Below are 19,080 nucleotides of genomic sequence, written 5' to 3' on the forward strand. Positions count from 1 at the left end.
TCCTCGTCTGTGCAAAACTCTGGGGAGATTCCCAGTCGCCTCAATGTTTCTCCGACTTATTTGATCTAAGACCAGACTTTACTGGGACAATATCAGATCTGTTTGGCGTAAATCAAATATTAGGATAATTTACAGGTGCTTATTACAGTTGGTATAAAAATACATTTTGTTAAGAGATTTTTCTTCTTATCTATATCGATTATTTTGGAAACATAAATACACTGTTGTATAGCTGTATTTCTGGACACTTGGAAATAATATGTCATTTGTTGCGTTGCTATAATGGCAAAAAAACAAACAGAACCAAAAAAAAAATCACAAAGAACACAATGCTTTGTGTTAGTATTGCAGCTCATGCGTAACAGTGTGTGTTGTAGCCCAGCGCCCTCAAACCTATTTCTCTTTTTTCCCGTAGCTATCACACAAGGCCAGAATCCTACCCCACCTTATTGATAAAGCTGATTAAGAAAAATAATAAATAATCTATCACTTAGGTTTTTTTAAAGCTCACATTAGATGTCTCACTAAGTGCTCAGCTCCAGTTGGCTGCAGACCTAAGCTTGCTAATACAAACAAATCCACTGACCTATAATGTAATCTTCAAATTATGTGGTCCCACCCACAGGCTGCCTGTGTCTGTTGACTATAAATGTGGGGTTGTCCACTCCCCTCAGTCTCCTTTAGCAGAGAGATCCTCTTTTCTGTTTTCAGTTGTAATTTGATTTTCAGCAATCTCAGCCTACACGCCGGTTTGCACTGAGAGCAGGAAAGAGACTTCAGTGTATTTTCAGGTAAATACAACACACACATATGTAGCACGAGAGATGTTAATACTGTGTGTGTTTAAACAAGGCTAATTCCCAATGGTTGTCATACAGGAAATCCATACATTTGCAGCCATGGCAGGTGTCAGCGCATCAAACACCAACTTCGCTCTGGACCTGCTTCGTACTCTGAGCCTAGCCAACCCCGATGGTAATGTCTTCATCTCTCCATTCAGTATCAGCTCAGCTCTGGCTATGGTCTACTTGGGAGCTAAAGAGGAAACTGCGGCTCAGATGGCAAAGGTAAACCAAGTTTCACACTCCCTTCCTCTCTGGCTATTTTTACTTTAATTCAAATGTGTGAATACTGAAGGGTGTGTCCTCGTCTCATAACATGTGGACTCTAACCCTAACCAACAAGGCGTGCACTGTTGGCTAAAGGGAGTGGTTCTTTTCAACCCATGAAACCTGTGTGGCTTATAAAGCATTTTTATCCATTCATTTTACGTTTTGTTTTTTCACAATTTTTTAGTCGCTTCAGTCGCCTGTTGCCCAGTGGTTACATAATCCGACTTGATCTAAACTTTGATTGGAGGATTACCAATGTAAATGATAAAAGCTTTAAACTAAGATTTCAACTTATTTTGGGACGCTGACACAGGGTCTAAATATAATGGAGGTGTGTAAAAAAGGTACATAATCAATGTTGTAAAGTCACTGAAGTGGAAGTCAGGTGTTCCCTTTTTGTCACCAAGGGGGGACCAATCAGAGTTGGTGCAATCTGGCTTCACTGTTCTTTATGTCTGTGTTGATCTTACTGTGTGTCAATAAGGCTTGAGTACAGTATCTATACCAGGGATAAGTAGGTTATTATGTAGGAATAATAATTCTTATTCTTAACAAAGTAGTAGTTATAAAATAATATGGCCTGTCTAGGCATGCTCATCTAGGCCAGAGGTTTAAGCGCAGGTCAAGAAAATTTTAAAAATATTTAGAATACAGATGATTAAAAGTGTGATTTGAAGAATGATGATCTTTTTAATACATTCATTATTTATTTGCTGGCAATGCAAGTTAGATAAAGTGTCTAATAAAATAGACTAATGATAGGATCTGATAGGATCACAATAAGAGAGTCAGGAGAAGTGCTCATGGAAATGTTGGTAACAATATACTACTACTACTATACTACTTAGATTATCCCAAAAAAATTTCACTAAGCCTGAAAAAGTACTGCAACACTATATGCTACATAACAACACATACAAAAATATTCGTTTTGAGTAGATCAGAAAAGGCAACATAAAAATATTATCAAAAATAATATACTGTGCATTATATACATACATACATATACGTTTTAAACTTAAAAAAAACAATAAGACCAGATAACCTACCTGACTGAGGCTTGAACGTCACTGAGGAAAGATGAGTATTTTAGCAATGTTGCAAACTTCTCCGATGTCTGTGAAGCTTGTAGTGGACGTTCTTTTGATCCAAAGTCAAGGACAGGAACGTCCTTGTTCCGCGTTCCACCTGTGTTTTTATTACAAAGAGAGCAAGAACAAGCAAGAGAGTAGATAGAGTACATTCAAAAGAAATCAATGTATAAAAACGAACTTACAGAGACTTTTCTCAGGAGTCAGTGCCGATCTGGTAGCCTGCCTGTGCCAGGAGCGCTGACTCACCAACTGTCCTGAGACCTCTGAATTTATACAGACATACAAACAAGTTGGATGTGGGAGTGGGTTTTCTCTCAATGAACTTCCTCTGCATACATTCCCTCCTCATACAGTTTAAGACAAGCACTAGACGTATATTATCAGAAACAGTATTTTATACCAAGCTCACACATAGTTTAAGACGGGGAATTTGCATATATCATAAGAAACGTTAAAACACATTGCGAAAAAACAATAATTCAATTTGTGTGGAAACAACCTGTTACATGAGTTGGCATTCAAAGTAAAAGCTTTAAAACACAGAAACAGACATAAAAAAACATGGAAAAAATGAACACTGCAACAGAATACGTGTATTTTGGATGTTAGAAATATGTAGGAAGTTGAAGTTTGATTTAAAAATATAAACCATCACCCAAAATACAAATGAAATACATGGAAATATTGTGTTTTTTTTTCAGGTGCTGTCATTTGATGAAAATGTCCATGCAGACTTTGAAACACTTAACGCAGACATAAACTTACCATCCTCATCTTTCACCTTGAAAACAGCCAATCGTCTGTACGGGGAGAAAACAACTCACTTTTTGCAAGTGAGTATTTCAGCTGTCCCAGAGGAGAAGAGTTGTTTGAGGTAAATAGACTACAGATAAAAGATGGTATCCGTTCCCTTCAGGACTTTCTGGCAGCCACACAAAAGCACTACCAGTCTGATCTGAAGGCTGTAGATTTCATGGGAGCCCCAGAGGATTGCAGACAAGAGATCAACGGCTGGGTGGAGGAGAAGACCGAGAGTGAGAATTCAACAATTAACTAAATGAAGCGTTAAAGTCAAATTTCTACAGTGTAGGAGGTAATTCATTCATTTTTGCCGTTGTGAGTCAGCTGATTGTGGACGTGTCTATCTTCCAGATAAGATCAAAGAGCTTCTCAAGCAGGGAACAGTGACAACAATGACCAGGCTGGCTCTGGTTAATGCCATTTACTTCAAGGGGAACTGGATGTATCGCTTTGATGAAGCAAACACCAAAGAGATGCCCTTCAGAGTTTCAGTGGTAAACACTCTAAAACCCTTGACATCTCAGTGTAAATGGCAGAGATGATTTACCTCCGTCACCCCTGCTGAGACGCAGCTAACTTATTTCCGCTGAGCACCTGAATATATACACACAAAAGAGAGAAAAGACACAAAAAGGTGGAGCCGGTAATCACAAGGGAGCGAAACAGAAGGCAGGTGCAGGAAGTCGCAGGGGACACAGAACATGTGTGTGGTCTGACGAGGACAAAGCAGTAGAGATGTAAAAAGGTCAAATTGAAAAAACTCTTTAAAATGATCACATTTTTGACGGGGACGGAAGGATGACCTTATTAGTGACAATCCAGAAGCCTACTGTCAACAAGGAAATAGTTCTGGAATACAGAGAAAGAACAAAGAGGAGCGTAAAAAAGCCAACAGAAAGAGTGAATGGCAGATCAGGAGGAAATGCGAAGGTGATGCAAATGTGGTGTAAAGCAGCCCAAAGACCATCACAGTCAAGGACAGAATGTTGGTGGGTTTACCGGGGAAGAGACAGGGAATCAAATAGAGTTACCGGAAATGTCCAGTAAGTGATTAAAATCTGATGAAAAATTGTTAATATTGTTTTCAACAAATTATTATTCTTTTAAAAAATGAATAAGAAGCAACTGAGAATAGATGTGAAGGTGTGAACTGTATAGACAAAGTTGGGGAGCAGAGAATAGGGGTCAGGAAAAGTGGAGTTAGTAACAGGAAATCAAACAAGCACTGGAGTGGGCCGCACACGAGAAACAAAGAAACAAACTAACACTGAGGTGAGTTCCTGAGTGGTTTAAACAAAAGGCCATAAACTGCAGCTGTTGATTGTCAGGGAGGAGCTGGTGTAACACTGAGGCTGACCAGTTAAAGCTAATCACAAAGTCCATAAGGTTGGCATTATATTGACAGTGAAAACATATATTCTAGTTACATACAATATGAGAGTATTAATACATATATGTAGATCAGGTGGCTACAGATGCAGAGACAGACTATTTTAAATGTGTTTACTCAAACCTCTATGTGTCTTTGTCAGAATGAGACAAAGTCAGTCAAGATGATGTACCAGATGAAGAAGCTTCCATACAACTACATTCCTGACTATAAAGTGCAGATCCTGGAGCTGCCATACGCAGGAGAGGAACTCAGCATGTTCATCCTGCTGCCAGAAGAGGGGACCTCTCTAGGGAAGGTGATGAATCTCCAAATAAATATCATCTTCGTTGGGTTAAAAAGTTTTTGGTTTTATTATTCACACTCCCTTGGAAAGAATTTGCAGTGAAAATATTCAGTACCCAGTTTACACCATTAAAATGTATTTATTTTAGACTTTTGTCTAATGTTGGACATTACAGGCAAAAAGGCAAGTAGCATGCCTTTTTGCCTGTGATGTCCAACATCAACTTTACTGTCAAATCCAACCATAAGTCTAGTTAAACAAAGCCTTTGATTTCTGAATTTAAATGATTCAGAAATCAGAATTTGAGAAACCTTACAAATATATTTGTGTTGTCCCAGCTGAGGAACAATCTGACGCCTGCGACGCTAGATGAGTGGACCGCAAGGGAAAACATGGATCAGGACTCAGACGTCGTCGTTCACCTGCCAAAGTTTAAGCTGGAGGAATCTTATGAGCTGAACGAGGCCCTGGGTAAACTGGGCATGACCGATGTGTTCTGCGCGGCAAAGGCAGACTTGTCAGGCATGAACGGTGAAGGAGGACTCTTCCTGTCCACGGTGGTCCACAAAGCATTTGTGGACGTAAACGAGGAAGGAACAGAAGCCGCTGCAGCAACAGCCGGTATGGTGTCTTTCTGTATGGTCAGGGAAGAACACTTTATGGCCGACCACCCCTTCTTGTTCTTCATTAGGCACAACAAGACCAAGTCCGTCCTCTTCCTTGGCAGTTTCAGGTCTCCTCAGTAGATAGCAATAGGATATGCCTACATTTGTTAACACACCAAGACACTGATTCATTTTCTGTGATGCTAATTGAATTCACAGTTGCACTTACTGTATATCATAGATGAGCTAAAGCTGGGGACTTCGGTTATGTAATAAAATAACTACTGTGACAAACATATTGTAACAGCGGTAGAGTGAAACGGAGGCAGCTGTTATTTTATTAGAAAGCGGTTTATTTGTTTACCTGAAATCAGCAAAACTAGCAGAACCTGACCCGCACTGTCGACTCTAAAAAAAAAAACACGGAACAGAACACTCTGCGCATGTGCGCTACAGCATGGTGCGTTCAAGGCACCCAAGAACCGTCAGAAAAAGTAAAAAATATAACACAACATAACCATTTATTCCCTAACCGTCACATTATTGATGACAGACCATAGTGTCAACTGGGTTTACAATAAAGCTGAGAATATCTTAATGTAACCTGGATGTTTGTAATTTTTTTAAACAAATAAGGAGATGTTTGTTTGTTATAAACCTTACCTGCCTTGGTAATTATAGCTCCAACTAAACAAATATTTCGTTAAATAAAAGAAATGAAAATCACCTTTAGAATCACATTGTATGTAACTTCACTTGAGCTTTTTTTATAGAATTTTTGCACCGCAGAACATTTGCATTTTTAAAAAATAATTTGAATTTTCAGTTAATAATTGTAGAGCATAAGAACAAACATTAAAACAATAGAATAAACATTAAAAATACCGCCTATCAATTGGAGACATTTCTGAAGATTTGGATCCATCTTTGGAGAGAGTGTAGGAAGAATGTAAAAAAATTGATCTTATTACATTATGTAGACTATAGTAAAACATAAAATGAATAAAACTAAAATTCACCTGAAAATATGAAGAGCGAATAAAAGAATACACTATGTTCATTTGACACTGCCAAACAACACATGTTATGGAGCGTCTTACACCATTTTCCTGGACTGAATTAATAAAGAAGAGAACAACCTATTACGTGCAAAGACCAAAGCCACTTGATCAAACCCAAAAAGAACTACCACCATAACCTATTTGCCTTCAACTTGGGCTTCTCACAAGATGCAGAGCCTCAGCTTCTATTTCCGGGCAGTGTCATAATTGGCAACAAACCAATCACAGGTCTCCTTCAAAGCTAAAAGTCAGAAAAGCAGTCATCATTAGGACAAAGTCAGATGTAATATTTAGGATTCACCGTACAGTAACAAGCCTACCGTCTTTGAATGGAGTAAACTTAAATTCTGGCAGGTAGCGGAACATCTTCGAGTTGCTGGCTGTCTTCTTGAACTGACCGTCTGATTTGGTTGTGTCAAACTGAAGGCACACAGTCAACGACAAAAAATGTACAGGTTTAATATTGGTGTTATTTGCCATAAAATAATTCAAGTTTGCTTACATACAAACTAAAACAGATTCAGGTATCCTGGGGTGTTATGACTTGATGCAACTTTCTTTTGTGTTTTTTTTTTTCCATCAAAGCAGTCTTCAGCTTTGGAATTAAAATTCCCTACATGACACAGTAGTTAGCAGTGGAAATGGAATTTACTGTAAATCTCTGTATGGGATTGTTTCACAATGTACTGCTTAATTACTGGTTGTGTATTAATACAGAGTACAACCTGTACAGAGTACAACCTGTACAGAGTACAACCGTATACCGCTCTGCCTAAACAGTGTGTACTGATTGACCTTAGGTTGACTACACAGACACAATCATGAGCATAATCATGTACCCAGCTATATGTCTCAAATTTGCATTCCTGTTCTGCTGCATGTCAGGCAAATCTTCCATCTTTACTGGGTGTGTCTGCTGGAATTCTTTTATTCAGTCTTGTTCATTGTCTATCTTTGAGTCTATCTGTAAGACATCTATGAACATTATTATAGTTGTTACTAATCTATTGAATGGCAGAAACCGTAAGATGTGAATTTTCAAATGTATCTTCTGGTAATCCAAAGCTTCTCAGGTCTGGGTCAGTTTTTCACATCAAGTGAATGGTCATGCTTAAAAAAAAGCTCATCAGTTGGCACTTTGTCCACTAACTTGTTACAGAAACAAGGATTTTCCTGATGATTCCCAGAAAGAGGGTATGTGAGCTGCTATCATAGCCAAGTGTTTATTAAACATCCTGCGACGCACAGGCTGTTAGCTAGTAGTTTCCTTAGTCATCCTTAGGAGGCCGTTTAATCTGACCTAATGACCTCTTGGTCATCCTCCACACAGTTTCTCCACACAATTGTAGACCCCCTGATGTTGTGGTGTTCCATGAAGGTCTTATTCCTCTCCTAACCTAGCAGTATAAACAGACTGACCTGATGTCCTTTTTTAAATATGGCCACCTGTGTGAAAAACTTTTAATTTTCATCAGTGTTAAATTCTTTGTTGACAAAATGATAGTAAAAACGTCAATATGAATTAAATGTTAAACAGGATACCTTGACTTCTCCTTCAAAGCCCATTGCCTGGACAACTGCATCTGCTGCTTCTTTGATGGACAGTTCATCTTCCTCTCCAACTGCCACCCACAGCAAAGTGAGTGTCAGGATGTTATTTGTTATAATGTCAACAATACTACAATCCATGTAAGATAAGATAACTTACCAGAGAGGATTATGGGATCCACCTCTGAGTACTCGTGCAAAACCCAAAGAAATAGACGAGCCAAGTCATAAGAGTAAATGAACTGCCTTCGGGGTTTACCAGAGCCCCAAACCACAAACGGCGTACCCTCCTCTAAAAAAAAAAAATCAAAACAAATAACAACTGACAAATATACACACTATTAGATTGGACAGGCGGACAGTGTCACAATGAATCTCTGTGTACATTTGAATAGACTGTGGTATCTTGTATTCAGGAGTCAATGCCAATAATGTCGTCAGAATATCCTCTCAATGAGAGTGCGGAGAATGTGACTAAGAACACACTGTAGTTGGTCACTGTTAAAGTCAATTCCTAAGAAATGACCCTGTCTTATCCAACATTAGCCACCTAGGCATCATAGAACTGTAGGAACAACCTTGATGAGCTCTGCAGGACAGCTATACCTGGTCAATATATTTCAAAAGTCAAGAATGACTGTGTCAAATGAGTCCACTACTTCCCTTGGAAATAGACTGAACCGAGAACAATTGTTACATTATATAGACACAAAAATACTTGAGTGTGACTTACTTACTCTGGGCAAGGTAAACTTTGTGGATTAGGCCAGGCAGAACATGACCGTCCTCTATGTTGAAGTTGTCATGTGGCCCAAACACATTAGTGGGAATCACAGCAGTAAATATACGTCCATGCTTCTGGTAATAGGCCCTGTAAAATAGAAAAAAAAGTATATATAAATGGAAAAAAAACAAAACAAAATATGTATCATGTAGCGTGTTTGTGTTCTTTATAGTTATAGACTCTCACTTCCAATTCATAAAACAAACAAAGCCACAAACAAACAAGTTACATCTTTATTATCCTTCCTGTAAAAACAGTTAAAGACCAAACAAAAGCAATACCACTGACTCATACTCTCGTACCTATTATGTATGTCAATCATTCGCTTTGCGTAGGAATAACCGAAGTTTGACTCATGAGGTGGACCGTTATGGATCTGTTACAAAGACAAAAAAAATGACAATAATTGTTCAAGATGACCATGAAACCAGATAGTTAGCAATAAGTCAAGTGGTCAGTAACTAAAAAAAACCAATGACTTTGGTTGAAGATATTTTTAGGCATTTACCATTGGTTCTAATGCTTCAACTCCAAATCAAGTTTAAACCTGCCATGTTCAGTCTTTTTTGTCATCATGTAAGAGTTTAATAATAAGGCAGGAAGCTAATGAGCTAATGTAACAACAATTTAACAGACACAGACGAAAGACCTTGTTCAAATATTTCATTTTACTTGGACAATGTATTAATAGAGAATCTTACCATTGTTTCATCAATAGGATAAGTGGTCTTATCTGGAAAGATGCAGGTGGAAAGGCATGACACCACCTTCACAGCGCCTGCTTCATGTGCTGCCTCCAGCACATTGTCATTTATGTAGACATTGTTTCTCTATGAGGAGAAAACAAATTGTAAAAATTCTGGTTTGTGAATTAACACAATCCTGGTAAGTCATTAAATTAAGAATGACGTTGCATACCCAAAAATCCAGATTGTACTTCATATTACGAAAAAGCCCTCCAACCATGGCAGCCAAGTGGATTACATGTGTTGGTTGATGTTTCTTAAACACTGCTCGTGTTTCCTCCATGTTCCTTAAGTTGGCACAAAAGTGTCAAAACATCTAAAACTGTCTTTAAATATCAGTGCTGTTCACAGAAAACAGAATTCTCACATGAGGTTAGCATCTTTGGAGGACAGAAATATCCATTCTTCACCCTCCTTTGCCTCATTCTTCTCTTTCACCAGATGCTGTAGGGCCATGCCTACCAAACCAGTCCCTCCAGTCACTAAAACCTTCATCCTGACGGTCTATTGACCCTGAATACAAAACAGAATACATATTTATTTAGATCGACAATACAAATATACCGTATCACTATTTTACCATCACTCTACGCAACACAAAAAAATGCATTTAGAATAAAGACTTATCAATGACATTACCATACTGAAAGTCTTCCCTAATTTTTTCAGGTCAACAGCAAAGGATGAGCAACCTTGTCTTGTAAAAGCTATCCTGTACAACCTTAGGTAAATTTAATCTAATAAACATGATGTATACAAACTCCTGACGCCCTTAATGTACTATGCCAAGTATGCAAACAAATAACTATATTGCTTTGAGATTAATGTCAAGTTTGACAATATACATAACATACATTACTACTGTCTGACGCCACCACTTAAAAATGGCTATCCCTCTTATATTCCCCCTCAGTTACTGAACCTTGCCAACTTGAAGGTCACAATTATAAGCTGCCCACTGTTCACTTTGGTGATGGGTTAAAAGCAGAGGTCACATTTGGTTGTGTGCAGTGGTGTGCTGTGTCACAATGACAAGTACTTCACTTTCCACTTCGCTCAATTTTTTAGGAATCTTTAGGACCACGTGAAAGGATTTAAGTTAGTTCTGGAGATTACACCTGGGGGATGGCAAACCTGTCACAAACGTCGATTTAATAACACTGTGATGTTACGGAATTATAATATAACAGTGAGGCTATGACTCCAACATTCAAAGCTGTTTGTGTCGGGGCCACGTCATACAGCAGGTCAGTTTATTCATTGTGTAAAACACTCAAAATTTAACAAACATTTAAAACAAAAAACAAATGAAAAATAACTGTGGTGTATTGTGCACAACGTGCACAATACAGGTAAAGTTAATTATAAACATTTACGTTTTAACACTAAAAATATACTACCCTATCTTGGTCATTTACTTACCGTTAAGTTTTACAGAGAGGCAGTCTACTTCGATAGTAGCGCGCCACAGGAGGTGTAAACAATTGAGCATGCAAAGTAGAAACAAAAACACCAAAACGGTTTTATTTAGACCGGGTTACGACTGGTAGTATAACGCTGAAAGAAAAAAAAAACTAAGAGTAGTGACTATATGTCACTGGTCCTCCTCTGTTACCGGCAGTACTGTCGTCTTCCTGCGCCTGCCTTCTGCTGTTTTTATCCATAGACATATGCGTGTGGACGTGCTGAAAAATGCGTCAACGTAACCGCCATGTTGGATTAGTCATATTACAACAGCGGTTTACAGTAGCTACCCACTTGGCTGCTCTAAGCTTAGGGTTATTGTGGTTAACAGTTCTGTTAACGACCAATAACTACCAGATAACTATGTTACTTCTCATCAGTTACAGTATTTATGATGCTTGGTGAGGATTATGATCTGTTTAAAATAAAAAGTGATAATAAAAAATAATCATAAAAATGATAAATGTAACAAACGGCAGACCTTGTTACCATTGTCAATCAAACACACGGACAAACAACACAATGAAACAATGTCAAATAAATAACAATATATATAAAAAAACTGGCTGTATATATATAAATACAGTATATGCATTGGCTGGTCCAATACAAAGATGAATATCATTCGTTCATGCATTTCATTCTTCTTCTTGACATTCATGCATTCCCTCTGCCTTTTTCTATTCCAACACATTTGGACGCTGTGCTGTCTAAGTAACTAACAACACCACAGAATGCACCAGTAGCCCAAAAACTTTGATCCTTTGAAGTCAAACAGAAATTGACACACACAGTGACAACTCACTCCAGTGGTAGCTGTTACTGTTATCACTGTTCAAACTAAGAATTAAGTTAACAGGATGGAAAGCAAATGACATCAAGGGGTTAAGTGTTACAACACTGTTCTGTTCTGGATAATTCTACCGTCTTTTGTACCTTTTGTCATGTTGCCACCGTTCAGTTAAAACAACGTCAAACAACTCTCTGTCGAATTATGTCGTTTTGAAAGTGGTTATGAAATTCAAAAGAATGATGAGCTAAGACTGTAGCGTTATGGATGCCACAGCAACAGGGAATATAATAATTTCCAGCTGCCCCTTAACACAACTATGGACTTGTGGATTTCTAAAATGACACACTGGGCTTACTCCACTGCTGTTTCATGATGTATTGATTTGTACAGCAAATGTGAAGCCATTGCTTGATCATCTGGTCCAGGATGCTGAACATAAACATTAGACCCACAGTGTGTACAATAAATGTAAAGGGCAATAACGTGAATCAGAGGATCTGGGGTGAGGACGAGGACAACAGTGAATCCTGTGATAAGGAGCCTGTCAAACATTCATGTAAGGAGAGTCTAAAGGCAGACAGAGACCAGAGGATAACTCTGTCCATGACACCCCACAGTTCCTCTATAGACACTCATACTCCCGATGAGCTAAGAGACATTTCTCTGATATGCAGTCCAGAAGATGCGCCTGCTGCTGCTCACTCACAAGCAGTTACTTTGTACAGAAGACGAGTGTCTAATCTGCCTATCTTCATTACCAAATCGACAGATAAAGGTAAGCCATTCATGTCCACAGATTATTCAGTCACCAACTATAAATCATCAATTTATAAAAGTGGCGCATAAATGTAAAAAGTATGCTTGTGATAGCAAAGGTTTGGTTGAAGGGCGAGACAGTTGTACAATGCATGTCTACAGACAACAGTGAAGCATTGTGGAGCTTATTTCTTTTAAGTTGGTCTCTATCTCTACTTTGACTTGTCCTCAATACGTAGTTGGTACTGGTAGTTTACTCTGTGCAGCCCACTCTACACTTCGTTAGGATTGGCCCATTTGTTATTGTAGCATCTGCATTTCAGTAGCAACCATAACCATTCATAATTTCATTCATAATTTCACACTTGCTTTTACCAGTCAAAATGGTAGCTGATGGGTTAAGGCTGCAGACGGCGAAGGACAAAGTCGAGGCTCTCCTAGAGACACTGAAGACATTTCCAATGAACTGCCATTCTTTACGCTGTGCCCAAGTGACCGCAGAACAAAATTCTGTGGTGTTGCCTTTGCATCCAACCCCATCAGATGTTTACCAAACAAAGTCATTAGTGCAGCGTAACGGAAGCCAATCCAGCCAATCAAAGACGAGCAAAAGTCATCCCAGAACATTACAGAACATGAAAAACACTGTTAACGGAACAGGTAGGTTGACTTAATACTTAATACGATTCATATTCATCTTCTTTTTTAAATAGGATGGAGCTTTGTAGGAGTTTTCTAAAAGAAATTCAAGTTTGCATCATCCTGTAGCTAGAAGCTGGGTTTAAAAGTAATACATTCCTAGTTGTCTTTGTCATTGTAATGTGGTCACCAGTTCTAATTTCTAGTCAATTAATCTTCTTGGGAAAAAAAATCCATTGACCTGGATTACTAATCTATTATTGGGTGTTTCCTTAGGTAAACCGACAGTAAGGGACTGCAAGTACAAAATTATGACTGATAAAAATGATAAACTTCAACCACTGGGGAATCCTGTCGAGAGTTTGACCCTCTGTCTGCAGCAACTCTCCTCAGATAACTGGTAATGTCCTGCTAATGCCCACACTAACATACAGCAGACCAGTTTCCTTTGAGATATATGTATATATATGTACATATATATATGTATTTTTTCTTTCTTAGGAAGAAAAAGGTAATTGGGTTGCAAACCATTCAAGCTCTGGCTCAGAATCATCCAAAAGTTCTGAAAACCAAACTCCACCAAGTCTGTTTAATACTCACTGAGGAGGTAATGTGCAAAATGTTCTCTTTTCCTTTTTGCTATATCCATTTTTTTATGTAAGTTTCCAAAGACAAATTACTTTTTGGACGAGGATTAACTGGATAAACGAAAGACGATAGGAACATGTCATGGTGAAATATGTTGTGAGGATATGCCCTTCACTGCACACTTTGTCCAAGCAAATCAGAACACCTGGTTAACAATGAAAGTGGTTAATTATGGTATCAGGTTGTTGTATAAAAGTAATATAAAACCCTCTCAATGTTATAATTCACAATGAAAATATTTGTTGCTTTTGTGTTCAAATCACTACACTCATTTCCTGGAGTGTTCATACTGCTACTATGACAGTTGATGTTTCTTGAACAGGTGAAAAACTTGCGCTCGGCAGTGGCCTGTGCAGCCATCGACACTCTAGGTGACCTTTTCCTTCATCTTCAGAATGCCATGGATCCAGAAGTAGAGGGCACCAGCCAGGCCCTTTTGTTTACTTTGGCAAAAAACAAAGCATCTTTCAGTAATAAACATGCCAATCTGGCCCTGGGTGCTATGGTGCAAAATTGCAGCTATACGCGAACAGTGAGTGCTCTGCTCCACAAGGGGTTGAGGTGAGAGGAAATGTTGAATTCTGTTTAAACGTATTTTCTGTAGGTGTTAAAAATTGTAACATTCTGGTGATTGTCTTCTCAGACACCCTCATGCTGCTGTACGTGCAAGCACCGCTCAGCACCTTCATCAGGTGGCGGACAAACTGGGAGCAGCTCGAATTTTGACATCAGGAAAGTGTCTAACTGAGCTCTTTCTCACTGCTGTCTCCAACATGTCCATGGATGCATCACAAGAAGTGAGGTGGTATTCCTTTTACTTGATCTGCAATTATAATCACTCTGTTATCTTTTCAATATCCTGTACAGCATAAACAAATTAGAATAGTAGTAGTGTATTAGAAAACCATTTCAAAATAACTCTTAATGATACTATGAATGGTTTTGTTCTTTTTAAAAGAATATTGCAATTTTTTTTTACAGGCACCACGGACAACTAATGCTCCAACAATTTACACAAAATAAGGATTTTCTGAGACTGTCAGCGCAAAAACAGAGACTAAAACCCTTCTTATATGCATGACAACAAAACAAGCTCTCTGTGAAAAAGAGTCTGTCTGGTAGAACCTTAGAACTGTTAGTGGAGAGTGCAACAAACATGTTTTTCCCATAAGGATGTTGACCCAATGTTAAGAAAAGTAAAAGGTAATGACAGTATCTAAAGTCAAAACGAATTCAAAGTATTTGTTAAATAAACAAATAAAATCCCAAGAGTCTATTTACACCTGCTTTCTCTATTTAGGTTTCAATGACCTTGTTCTGAACCATTGTCAAGTCAGCAGTCTGTTCTGTGATTGTGTGTATTGAACCAAACTAAGAAAACATTAAGAAAATTTGTATTTGTTTGAGTCGTTTGTCGAGTTATGGCTTAAATATGTCTGTAGAACATTAATAAAATGTATGAAAATAAAATTAATATCAATGAATCTGTACAGAACAATTGTGTTTTCATAGTGTTATCATATTTTTTATATCCCCACTAATTACTGGAATAAATGACATTTACAGCATATTTCTAAGATGCACTTTGACTACAACAGGTTGAATTCCATTACACTGAAAAGATTGTTATTACATGCTTACAGTGCTCCCAAAATAACAAAACAGAACAATAACCCTAACAAAATAGACCAAAAGATATATATATATTAACTATGGCATGTTCCTTAAGATAAAGCAGGGGTGTCAAATTCCCATCCCCCAAAATCTGGCCCATGTCTAATGTCAATTCATACGTAACAAATTGTATTAATTCAAGGACTGAAATCATACAATGGCTACTCTCAAAGCTGATGGTAGACTGTGAACATTTTTCGTCTCTGAATATTTATATAGGTCTTCACTATTGCAAAAAATGATTTTGGATTTTCAACAGTGGTAAAGCATGACTGTCCAGTCAAGTCACCTTGAGCTTTGATCAAAGTAAGGTTGTTCCTTACATAGTCAATGGTACATGAAAGTAAACTTGTTAAAAAGGCCTTTGATCAGAGAAGTCATTATCACAACTGTTATGTTACCAATAGATGTTATTATTTCTGACCAATTCACACCAAAACAACCAAAACACCTAAACATGAATTACAATGATATAGATGTAAGTAGCCAGGTCCATTGATCCCAAACATGAATTTTGTAGATAAGAATTTTTCAGATACGTGATCTAACGAGCAAATAAAATAATACTTATTATAATTCTAGGAGATGCCAAGTCTGCATTTGTATACATCGTGTTGAGGAGGGGGGTGGGGAGGGGGGTGGAGCGGAGATTAAAAACCCTTACATGAATATTCACCATCACTAATGGCAGTTCTATAGGAAATGCCCAGTTATCGACCTATGCTAGATATTTTTTGTACTTTTTCAACAGCAAACTTGGACACACAGATTTACAACTGACTCCCGGATCATTGACATACAGCAGACTACAGCCCTACATGCAAAAGAGATCAAAAAACCCCAGAGGAGCACGGATGAGGATGAAGACGACGATCCCTGGAACAGGGAACTTCATAGGAATTCTCTGATGGCAGCTAGGGACCAGAGGCCAACTCTTTCCATGAGCCTAAGCAGCTGCTCTTTTGACACACACACTCCAGATGAGCTCCGAGCTATTCCTCTGATCCGAAGTCCTGAGGACTTTCCTGTTGCTGCTCCTTGTCAACCTGTCCCTATGTTGGTCGCCTATAAAAAGATTGTGGAGGTAGATGAAGAAAATTTGGTAAAAAGTTCAACGACTCCACCCCCTCCTACCTCCCCATGTCCAAAGATGAACAAAACTGCAAAGAACCGTCAGCCAACAGCGCCTGTCAGGAATGAGAGTCATTCCAGAGAAAACAGAGGGATTCCCTCCAGAGCCAGATCTCCGCAGTCCCAACAACCGGAGACGAGACGCAAGTCAACATGTTTGAAAGAGGTGGAAAAACTGCAGGAGAAGAGAGAGAGACGCCGACTCCAACAACAGGAGCAAAGAGAGAAGAAGGCTCAAGAGCTTGATGCCACTGTCCCCAACTATGAAATTATGTGCATGATCCGAGATTTTCGAGCTTGTCTAGACTACAGGCCTTTAACTACTGCTGATTTGGTGGAAGAGCACAAAATATGCGTATGTGTCAGGAAACGTCCACTAAACAAAAAAGAGTTGGCTATGAAGGATTTGGACGTGATCACCATTCCAAGCAAGGATGTTGTGATGGTGCATGAACCAAAACAAAAGGTGGACCTTACCCGCTACCTCGAGAATCAAACCTTCTGCTTTGACTACGTCTTCGACGATAGCACCACAAATGAAATGGTTTACAGGTTCTCCGCCAGGCCTCTTGTAGAGACCGTTTTTGAGAGAGGCATGGCTACATGCTTTGCCTATGGTCAGACAGGCAGTGGAAAAACACATACCATGGGTGGAGATTTCTCTGGGAAAACTCAAGACTGCTCCAAAGGAATTTATGCATTAGCAGCACAGGATGTTTTTCTGATGTTGAAGAAATCATCCTACAAATCCTTGGACCTCCAGGTCTACGCCACCTTCTTTGAAATCTACATCGGTAAAGTCTTTGATTTGTTGAATCGTAAAACCGAGCTGAAGGTGCTTGAAGATGGGAAACAGCAAGTACAAGTGGTAGGGCTTCAGGAGAAGGAGGTCAATAGCACAGAGGACGTCCTGAAACTGATAAAAGTGGGCAATAGCTACAGAACATCAGGCAAAACGTCTGCCAATGCCCATTCCTCTCGTAGCCATGCCATTTTTCAGATAATTCTTCGCAGGAGAGGGGAGCTGCATGGCAAGTTCTCTCTAATTGACCTGGCAGGGAATGAAAGAGGGGCCGATACTTCAAGCGCAGACCGCCAGACTCGTCTAGAGGGAGCTGAAATCAACAAAAGCCTTCTGGCATTGAAGGAGTGCATCAGAGCCCTGGGACATAACAAGCTCCACACTCCATTCAGAGGCAGTAAGCTGACCCAGGTCCTGAGAGACTCTTTTATTGGGGAAAACTCCCGTACGTGTATGATTGCAACAATCTCCCCTGGTATGACATCCTGTGAGAACACCCTCAACACACTACGCTACGCCAACAGGGTCAAGGAGCTGACTGTAGATACAAACCAAGTAATGGAGGGAGGTCGAAACAACATTAACCCTGTAAATCAACTGGACCCCCTGGACGAGGGGTGGCTGTGTCTCTCACCACAGGAAGACAGCATCAAACTGCTGTGTGGTCAGAATGAGGAAGAAGTATCTCCTCAGTTCTTCGTATACGATGATGCCTCAATGTCTCAGTTGGTGGAGATAGAGGAGCAAGTCCTGGAGGAACACAGGGCTGTTTTTCAGGAGTCTCTCCGATGGTTGGAGGATGAAAAAGTGTTACTGGACATGACAGAGGACCTGGATTTTGATGTTCAGTCTTATGCCACAAAACTGGAGCTGATCCTTGCACAAAAGATTGAAATCCTCACTGAGCTGCTTGAGAAAGTGAAGTCATTTCGCTCTGCCCTACAGGAGAAGTAAACCAGCAGACTGTTTAGTTTTGAGGAGCTTCTTCTGGCCAATGGACTTTGAGCTGGAAAGTGGACTTTGCACAAACAGAAGCAAAACAATGAATGGTTGCATAAATGTAATTTTTGATGGAGAAATGTGACCTCACACAGCATCCTGATGATGATGTTGTGTGAGGTCTTTTTTAAAAACTGTGTGAAGGTAGTCTGATTTCCTTCTGCTAGTTTCTGTGAAATGTTATCCCCATGTTATCCCCCAGAACAAATAAAATCACCCAATACATCCCCATGTCCAAAGGTGAGAAAACTGCACAGAACAAGTGCTACACTGTGGGTTTAAAATCGCATTTGTCTTTCCAGCATGAGAAAAGAAATAATTTACACTCATCACGTGAAAATATGCAGTCAGGTGGAATTTTAGTGATTTAAGACTGCTGCTGAAAATGTCCCTACATTTGCTGTCTTTACCTATTACTCTTTTAGAGGTGACACTATTCTCTGAGGTCTGTTATAGACGGTCACTGAGGCAAAAAAGCAACGTTGCTGTACTTCCTGCTGCAAAGATGTTCTTTTCTGGTGTATAAATTCCATGCTAGAAGTTTTGAACCAATCAGATCTGTCTGAACAGCATCTAAATGAAAACATGGGACATTTTTTTTGTCTGCATTAAAGTTCCTGTGGTTTTAATTTCTGGCTTTTCAAATTTGGGCTCAGAATGAGTACTCCTGCATGTACGAGCAGATATATCTTACAGATATGACAGTTCAGAGGGTTTTGTATAACTGAGTGTAACCTTTGGGCCAAC

The 19,080-nt window shown here is 39.1% G+C and overlaps 3 protein-coding genes across 4 annotated transcripts; 2 read left to right on the plus strand and 1 right to left on the minus strand.

Annotated features, from left to right (window-relative positions):
* The first annotated feature begins 613 nt into the window (after positions 1-613).
* Positions 614-5,891, plus strand: serpinb1 (serpin peptidase inhibitor, clade B (ovalbumin), member 1). Its single transcript, XM_008336950.3, has 7 exons — positions 614-791; positions 879-1,067; positions 2,908-3,039; positions 3,123-3,240; positions 3,359-3,501; positions 4,540-4,695; positions 5,022-5,891. Exons 2-7 carry the CDS (start codon positions 900-902, stop codon positions 5,427-5,429), a joined length of 1,125 nt encoding a protein of 374 aa, XP_008335172.1. The 5' UTR covers positions 614-791; positions 879-899; the 3' UTR covers positions 5,430-5,891.
* On the minus strand, positions 5,624-11,052 carry LOC103398346 (GDP-L-fucose synthase-like). Its single transcript, XM_008336937.3, has 10 exons — positions 10,850-11,052; positions 9,795-9,940; positions 9,600-9,714; positions 9,383-9,511; positions 8,984-9,057; positions 8,635-8,768; positions 8,058-8,189; positions 7,892-7,971; positions 6,670-6,769; positions 5,624-6,590 (listed from the first exon to the last, which is right to left on the minus strand). Exons 2-10 carry the CDS (start codon positions 9,920-9,922, stop codon positions 6,535-6,537), a joined length of 948 nt encoding a protein of 315 aa, XP_008335159.1. The 5' UTR covers positions 9,923-9,940; positions 10,850-11,052; the 3' UTR covers positions 5,624-6,534.
* Positions 11,053-11,494: 442 nt separating this feature from the next.
* On the plus strand, positions 11,495-19,076 carry LOC103398372 (kinesin-like protein KIF2A). Of its 2 annotated transcripts, none has more exons than XM_017041251.2 (8): positions 11,495-12,459; positions 12,819-13,100; positions 13,356-13,479; positions 13,581-13,686; positions 14,050-14,288; positions 14,371-14,529; positions 14,709-15,879; positions 16,153-19,076. In XM_017041251.2, exons 7-8 carry the CDS (start codon positions 15,739-15,741, stop codon positions 18,286-18,288), a joined length of 2,277 nt encoding a protein of 758 aa, XP_016896740.2. In that variant the 5' UTR covers positions 11,495-12,459; positions 12,819-13,100; positions 13,356-13,479; positions 13,581-13,686; positions 14,050-14,288; positions 14,371-14,529; positions 14,709-15,738; the 3' UTR covers positions 18,289-19,076. The 2 variants fall into 2 exon arrangements, with proteins under 2 accessions (XP_016896740.2, XP_008335195.2); XM_008336973.3 differs by having other exon boundaries at positions 14,371-14,524.
* Positions 19,077-19,080: the final 4 nt, after the last annotated feature.

Source organism: Cynoglossus semilaevis, chromosome 2 (assembly GCF_000523025.1).
Source record: "Cynoglossus semilaevis isolate Cse_v1.0 chromosome 2, Cse_v1.0, whole genome shotgun sequence".
NCBI lineage: Eukaryota > Metazoa > Chordata > Actinopteri > Pleuronectiformes > Cynoglossidae > Cynoglossus > Cynoglossus semilaevis.